The sequence below is a fragment of the Oncorhynchus keta genome, chromosome 22 (assembly GCF_023373465.1).
Source record: "Oncorhynchus keta strain PuntledgeMale-10-30-2019 chromosome 22, Oket_V2, whole genome shotgun sequence".
Lineage (NCBI taxonomy): Eukaryota > Metazoa > Chordata > Actinopteri > Salmoniformes > Salmonidae > Oncorhynchus > Oncorhynchus keta.
In genome coordinates, this window is record NC_068442.1 from 41305813 (window position 1) to 41313905 (window position 8093).

The 8093-nt window shown below is 39.6% G+C and overlaps 1 protein-coding gene across 3 annotated transcripts; it reads right to left on the minus strand.

The window, feature by feature from the left end:
• Positions 1-1814: 1814 nt before the first annotated feature.
• On the minus strand, positions 1815-8093 carry LOC118401510 (ELAV-like protein 1). Of its 3 annotated transcripts, none has more exons than XM_035799079.2 (8): positions 7926-8093; positions 7089-7148; positions 6818-6895; positions 6464-6638; positions 5418-5521; positions 4583-4736; positions 4152-4377; positions 1815-3123 (listed from the first exon to the last, which is right to left on the minus strand). In XM_035799079.2, the coding sequence occupies exons 2-8, from the start codon at positions 7122-7124 to the stop codon at positions 2796-2798; spliced, it is 1101 nt and encodes a 366-aa protein (XP_035654972.1). In that variant the 5' UTR covers positions 7125-7148; positions 7926-8093; the 3' UTR covers positions 1815-2795. The 3 variants fall into 3 exon arrangements, with proteins under 3 accessions (XP_035654972.1, XP_035654971.1, XP_035654973.1); XM_035799078.2 differs by having other exon boundaries at positions 6440-6638; XM_035799080.2 differs by lacking the exons at positions 5418-5521; positions 6818-6895; positions 7089-7148; positions 7926-8093 and having other exon boundaries at positions 6464-6612.

An 8093-nucleotide genomic window follows, 5' to 3' on the forward strand; every position in this document is an offset into this window, starting at 1 on the left:
TGAAATTGGGGAGAAAAGCAGGTAACAGTAAAAATAATAATAATAATAATCACCAACTGCTTCAGCTCCTGTTCCTTCTTATAGAATAATTAGCTCAAAAGTATTGTGGCGCTCCTGCACCAATATAAACAATACCAGCACCCAAAATGAGTAACGCAACATATTTCAGTCCTAATCAAACACTGCTGGTGGCTAAATTAGGTCACACTGGCAAGAAAGCTAAATTAGGTCACACTGGCACGAAAGGGAAGGAGTTCAGCACATAATTGTATTTACATAATGATTCTCAAGCCATGTGTACAGCTGTTTCCGAAAGGGTGGGACTCAACAGCAGCACCCAATTCAAACCCTCTGTAACACCAACAACAAACACTGGAATATTAGAATAGGCAAGCCATTTGTTTACCTGGCAGGCTAAACCATTGTGACCTAGTACAAGACGTCCTGTCACCCCCCCGGGTGTACGTTTTGGTGTTTACCCTAGCACAATACAGCTTATTCAAATAATACAAGCTTGTTGTGCTAGGGCAAAAAACTAAACAGACCCCAGGACTAAGTTTGGGAAACCTTGAACTAGTAGGCATAATATATATATATATATATGCCATTTAGCAGACGCTTTTATCCAAAGCGACTTACAGTCATGTGTGCATACATTCTACATATGGGTGTATGCAATAATAGGCGTACCTTACCTTATTTACAGCCTTACTGTAGATAAAGCTGTAAATGGAATTTGAAACTCCCAGATGCTATTTGGGTCAAATTAACAAGAAAATCTCCTGGAATCCATTTTTATGCCCCAATTTAAAAAATAGATTGCATTATAATCAGGGATTTAACAATCCCACACAAGCATTTATACACAACAGGTCGTTTATTACAGTTCACAAACATGTTGAGATGTGGAAAATAAACTTTTGACGTTTGGGGAAATATGCATTTGAAATTTAAATGGAGACAGTGATTTGGCAGCGGCACTATGCTGCCAATTTAGTTTGATTGCTCAATAGAATAACAAAAAAAGATGAATTGTCAATGTTTTAATACATTTGCGTGAGCCCTTGGAAGAGGATCGCCTAATCAGATTTTTCCACAACTCGACCATCTTGTGTTTTAGGCTGTATGACCTGCACACACCTTGTTACCATTAATCTATTATTACACCCCCGTGTGGCCAAAAACTGTGTGAACTAATCTTGTATGTTGAGCTCTTCAGGTATACCATACTAAATAGAAAGTAGCAAGTACCCTACACTATGTATCAACATCAGGTGAACAATGTTCAGATTTTTATCTGCTACAATATTTACTGACGTGTTTAGTGTCCAAGAATAGTGGTCACCGGTTTTACCATAAACAGATACCTGCCATTCCAGTTGTCAGAAAATCTGTTTTGTTCATTGGGACAGTGCACGACACCTCAGCTCTTTCAAGAAGTGTGTCACACCTGTCAAACCCACTGGCCACGCATGGGTCTGCAAAGCTTGGGCGGGCGAGGTGAGAGAAAAAAAAAAAAATGTAGGACAGAGGGCACATCCCTCTAAACTGTGAGCCCCACTTTCCAGTACCCCAACGTTTGGCCTCATGAGAACAATGGTATGCAAGTAACCCCATACATAAACCTCCAGTAACTTGCTTTGGTTAAATTTAACTACGCAGGACATGCCCAGGCAGGGCTTTCAAATTCAAATCATGCATAACAAAAAAAACAAATTAGGCTAATTATGGAGACATACACAGACCAAGTTGGAATAGCATTTAGTCATGTTTATGAAACGGCAACTTCCAAATGCAATGAACCAAACTAAAAGCGAAGTTAAACTTTTATTAAAAAACTGGAACAAACCAAAACTTCCACCAAATACAGTTTATTGGCAAAAGTAAATCAAACAATCATGGAAAACAAGTTGACGTTGAAAGGCAGTTTCAATAAAAGAAAATATCACTTGAAAACAGAAAAGCATACAACTGGTTAAAGCTTGAATAACTCAGGAAAAAAGCCCTGTATTTATCAAAATTACAGCTTACAGAATATTATCTTCCGACCAACTGAATCATTTAAATCTTCCCTTTAGTTTGTATCACAATTCAGATTTTATGGTTTAATGTCTGAGGGCATGTATAAATAGAGGAATGGGGAAAACACATTTATCAGTCCTTTTTCCCCTTAGATCCCCAACTACACAGCAATCTTTTTTGTAATCAAATGCATTGCCAGCACATGACCACTTCCACATCTAGAAGGGCATGCTTTATCTAATAGTCTGTGTAGATTTAGAACAGGACTTGTGCATGTTCAAAATTACATTGTTTCTGAGAACAGGAGTGTAGAAGGACTAGAGGGTCTATTGGGAATCAAGGCCAAGCTTTACGCCCTGATCATGATAAAAATGACTGCTAAAAAAAAAAGAGAAATGGCAAGCATGTATTAAGCAGAGCATTAAACATGGCAGGAATTTGCATCGTCACCCTCAACCATGTATGTGGCACACTTGAAGCAGACCAACATAACCCACAGATCATTAAAACATTCAAGAATTGGTCAACAAACTTCCTGTACACTACTGAACCCCCCCCAAAAAAAACTATGGAACAGGTTATTTTTTTGTCACAGCAAGAGGTCTACTTTTCTACTGGCTAAGATAAAGATCTAAGTGACAGCATAGAAATTAAATGACAAGAACCAAGGAGATAGATTATCCCCTTCCATGAACAAATGTGTAGACTTCCCAATATATTGTTTAACCCCCCCAGTAAGAATGGAAAACAAGCACCCCTTCACCCTTTTCAGTTTACTTGTGACCCCCCTTGCTGGTTTTGAAGGAAACCTGCAGGACCTTGTCTCCAATGCGGTAACCGTTGAGGCTGGCGATGGCCATGGCGGCCTCCTCGTAGTTGGTCATGGTGACGAAGCCGAAGCCTTTGCACTTGTTGGTGTTGAAGTCTCGGATGACCTTGACATTGGTGACGGCTCCAAACGGCCCGAACATCTGCCACAGGATGCCCTCGTCAGCGTCCTGGCCCAGGTTGTAGATGAAGATACACCAGCCAGCGGTGGAGTTCCCCTGAGCGCTAACCGTAGACATGCCACTCATGTGGTCCACACTCATTGGAGAGAACCTGCCAGTGGCACAGAATGAGGGTTCTTCAAATGCAACTCCATAGATGCCCGTTTAAAATAACCTAAAAACATAAGCTGCAGGCCTGTTGTCCAAGGAAATATCTGACCAAAGTACTAAAAGAGACTATAAAAATAACTAATAATTCAGGGGTGTAAGTCTTTGGGATTCTAGTCTTGACTCTCCAGGTTCACAAAATACCCTTGTTTAACAACAGGGCACTAGTGCTGAGGGATTAGTGCTTTTCTAGGTTGGTTCGATTTAACATTTTTCGAAACGTTAATTGATTTATAAAATCAAAACATCAGCTTTTTAATGGAAATTCCCCAAATAGTGAACATTGAATTACCAAAAAACAGTTAAAATATGCCATTGTCTGTCAGGTCTACATTGGGTAGCCCAGACTTCAATAGAAAAGGAAATTACGACGGGAAAAATATGTAATATTTCAGTTGTGTACATCACTTAGTTTTCATTTGATTACTATTATTGATCTTTCCTTAAAGTCACCATCTCAGCTCACGTAGTATCAGCCAAACATTCTCTGTACTCCCCATACATCCCATTTAGTTAGGCTAGCCGCAGAGCTATATCTGACAAAATAAGTTGACTAATTTGTCAAAGATGACAAGGCTTATCGTAGTCTCTTGTCGTTGTGTACATTCCTTTCTATCGTAGTCTATGCGTTCCGTGTGCATCTAATGTAGCAGGCGGAAAAGTGCAGCCATCTCCGCTTGTGCCGAAAAAACAGGTGCATTGGATTATGGTCAATCTAGTCAATTACCACATTTCTGCACTGAACTAGGTTGAATACTTGCTCAATGAAAACTAAAACTCCCGTCCGCCCAGTGTCCAACAGTTACTGATTTCTCTAGAGAAACAGAGTTGGGCTCACAGAAAACGCATACATTTCAAGTAATTGAACTAACGTCAGTCAGTTAAATAACCAAAAGAAGAAAATAAAAAGTTGAAGCGCTCAGCACTACCGGTCACTGACATGGATTGTGTGTGTAGAACAGTCAACCATACCTGAATCTCTGGGCCTGGTGGTGTACTGGACCTCCAAAGCGCCGGCCCTGGTTGTGGTAGAGCTGGTTGATGAGCTGGGAGTTCTTGGCCTGGTTGGGGCTGGCAGCAAATTTCACTGTGATGGGCTCCGAGGCACCAGGGGGTTTCTGCCCATTCAGGTCTTTGATGGCGTCCTCCGCCTCGGCCCGTTTGTCAAAGCGGATAAAGGCCACACCCCTGGACAGGCCTGAGAAGCAAGGGGATGAAATGGAGAAGTCATTAATGGAATAGGGTGAAGATGCTATTAGACACTGATTTGAAGTCTGTTGAAAACGTACACGCAAATAGTTAGGATTTTGAGAGGGGTAACGTCTAACCGAGTGGTATCCTTGGTGCTCATTTAACTGATTATACACAAATATTTCTCATTCAGGCTGTGCCTGCCTACCTACCAGAGGCCTGATCGACCAATACACGCGAGTTGATGATGCGGCCATAGCGTGTGAACATATCCTCCACGTCTTTCTGTGTCATGGTCTTGGGCAGCCCACTAATGTAAAGATTGGCATCCTTAATACCGTCAGAGCTCGGCCTGGCAAAGGACACCTGATGAAGAGACGGAAGGGAAGGTCAGTTTCCATTGAGTGCAATTTAAAGGAAAACAAATCTTAAAAAACAACAACTTTGGAATCAATTTGACAATATTACACACATTTGAAAAATAAAATCAGATTCAAAATGCCCAAATATCCCGCATTGAAATTTTCAAGCAAAATAAAAGTACAAAAAACATTCCTATTCTGATAATTCAGTCACATTGCTGAGTCGCTATTTATGTAATAAAAGAAAACCCTAATATTAAGTAAAAGGTCTGTTTTAAAAAGTTAAAAATCTATAAAAGGAAAATAGATGTAATTGCGAAATTATGCAGGGCTTTGATTCGGCACAACGTCACACTCAAGCAATAACCAGTAGTGTTAAATAAAAAAACAAACGTAGTCTGAACAAGATGAATATAGGCTTCAGTATAAATATGTGCCGAAAATAAAACCATGTCAGGTTAACCGCACACGCAAATTGCTTAAATCAAAATCGCCAAAAATGATAAATTATAGAACAAAAAGGTTAATTACATGATTAAGTAAACATGTTACCCAAATACCTTCATATCCTTTCGCAAATAGACACTTTGCAGGAGGGCTCGCCCTCAACTGCCCAGGGACTACTTGAGGAACATATCACATCAGTTGAAACATGAAAAAAAAAAAACACCTTATTGCACGTTACCTTGATAGTTTTAGACTGTAGTCTCAGCCCATTGAGGGTATTGATAGCCCTTTCTGCATCACTAGCGTTAACATAGTTAACAAATCCGTACCCTAAACTGTGGCCTAGAGAAAAAAAAGGAAAAACAACAAAATAAAATAACAAAAGTTTGTCCATTTCTACAGATTGGATACCAGTCTTCCACGGGAGATATCGGTACACGGCATGCATTTTGGCAAAAACATTTGCAAAAGAAAACATTTTCTGCTAAATATGGCTCAAGAAAAAAAAGAAAAGCTGATCCACACTGAAAAGTCTAAATGAAAATATCTGTCTTCTTAAAATAACAATGATATTAAAACGTTGGCATTCTATCAAACAAAAATAACACTAAATTGAAGGAAAACAATTCTTCTGTTTCCAATAAATATAAAAAACGTGAAACTAAAAAGACAAGAGAAAACGACATAAAATTCCATAATATAGGGTTCACAAAATAAATGCATTTTAAGATTGGGTCTACATATGTTGTAATCACCAGATCTAATAACACCCAATGAAATAAGAAAACATCTGCAAAGACCATGAATAGAATTCCCAACGACCACCATGTAAAAAAAAAAGAGACACTAAAGTAAAGTTTAAAGAACAGAGTCAACAAGATGTATAGCACAGAAAAACAGGAGTTGAACAACATCCCAAAGAAAAAAAAGTCAATCTCTGATCCCAACACTAATCAGCGAGTCTGCAACACACAAAAATAGTCTTAGCATCTAAATACATTTTCATAAGATTGAGGGGGTACACAGGAGTTATATACAAAGTAAAAGACAATTGCGGTAACCAGCAAATACCGCATTGATTTTACAGATTAGTAATCGAGACAGAAAATCTTGGTGAAGTCAAACAAAAATATTTGATGTCACAGACTTTTGTAGTGAAAAACAAAAGAGCACATGTGCAGACAAACAATGAGAATTCCAGGGCATTATTTCTCCTCAAAGTAAGTGAACCGAGGTCAAAAGAAAAGGGGTTGGACTCACTCTGGTTTTTGTGATAGGGATTACCTGCCACTTTATCGCGGATGAGTTTGGCAGACTCCACCTCGCCGATGCTGCTGAAGAGACTCCGCAACTCGTCCTGACTCATGTTCTGGGGCAGGTAATTGACAATAAGGTTGGTTTTGGCATCTTTGGGCTCATCTTCCATGTGTTCGTCGTAACCGTTATCATAAGCGTCTTGCTATAATTTCAGGAGAATGGGATGGGTGTAAGTAAGCCGTTATAAAGACATCTAGAACTTTATGAAAGATGACAGTTAACTGGTTCTGTTCTTAGAGAATGCTGCCCATGTCCCAAAAGAACAGAACAACAAAACAGAATGCTTCTCAAAATAAAGCCAAAGTTAATCTGTGGATTTACCTTCATGTTCATCGAACCCTTACTGACATGCTGTTGTGATTCCCTATTGTCACCCTGACAACTCTGTACCTCACACACCTGCAAGAGTAAACACTGGGTAATTCACAATCCTCTGCTGCAGACAACAGAGCACTTGACACCATTTAAAATACCCCCCAGTTATTTCGTGTCCATTTCACAATAATACAAACCATCTGCCACAATATAAATATAAACCACAATATATAGACAACTACGAAATAACTTCAAAACACTTAATAGAGCGACTCACTTTGAGGTATCTGATGTGTCCCCTTCTGACTGCCATGTTGATGCTTCACAGATGTGGATTCTGAAAGTATGGGGGGTTACCTTAGTTACCTGAACACAAAAGCATGTTCATGATTTGGTTTCCTTTGTTGTGTCCTACTGAACACCACGCAAAGGGCTTGATGACTAGGTTTAACGGAAATTATTGAACCAGTGTCATTCATTTGGAAAGTGTCCGGTCAAGGACGGGTCTCTTGCCTTCCTGGCTTGATGATACTCAAACGCGCCCCCCTTGAGTTATCGAGTTAGTTCGATAAATGATCAAATTGCAAAGAGGACCAAAACAATATGATCTATTGTAGCTAATCAACAAACGGTAATGTTCGGTAGCTAAGTGCAGCAATATAGTAACGTCGTTAACTATCTAGCTGGCTATTACAAGCTAATGTTAGCTTACTAGCTAGCAAGCACTAGCAGCGTGGGCGTGACAACTTTGGACAACGCAAGGACTAAATGAACTCGCTAGCCAAATGGCTAGCAAGCTAACGTGAACTACGAAGCTATCTTTGGTAATAACATAACGTTACATATTTACGCAGTTAGCTAGCTAACATTTTCTATTAGAATAAGGTTTAGAAACCATGCCTTGAATTGGTCAAGTTATTCCAAAGAATTAGGTATTTTGTAGCACAGACACTCTACAGTCTTTGGTAGTAGCGTTCGCTAGTTAGTTAACGTTACTACTACTAGGCCGGCTTTCTGGACCGCATGGCACATAGCTAGCCAACGTTACTATCTAACTAACGTTAATCTGCGAACTAATGGAAAGATTGAACACTAGACACATTGGGAAACGTACCTGCTTTATTGATACTCCTGTGATTAATAATAGGCCAAAACGGACCTTGGAAAAAAATCAAAACAAATTAACGGTATCCTTGGCTAGCCAGCAATTTTTCTCTTCGTCCAACAAAAGCTGGTGCTGCTACTAGCATGCGCGGATAGCCGACGTCACAGCTTCTCAACA

What these genes read in the sequence shown, in the direction of transcription:
- LOC118401510 (XM_035799078.2), bottom strand. Translation starts at nt 7,124, where the DNA reads ATGGCAGTCAGAAGGGGACACATCAGATACCTCAAA. An exon ending in TCCCTATCACAAAAACCAGA is followed by an intron (nt 5,522 to 6,439) that starts GTGAGTCCAACC and finishes TTTTTTCTCTAG; the next exon opens with GCCACAGTTTAGGGTACGGA. An exon ending in TACAGTCTAAAACTATCAAG is followed by an intron (nt 4,737 to 5,417) that starts GTAACGTGCAAT and finishes TCTCTTCATCAG; the next exon opens with GTGTCCTTTGCCAGGCCGAG.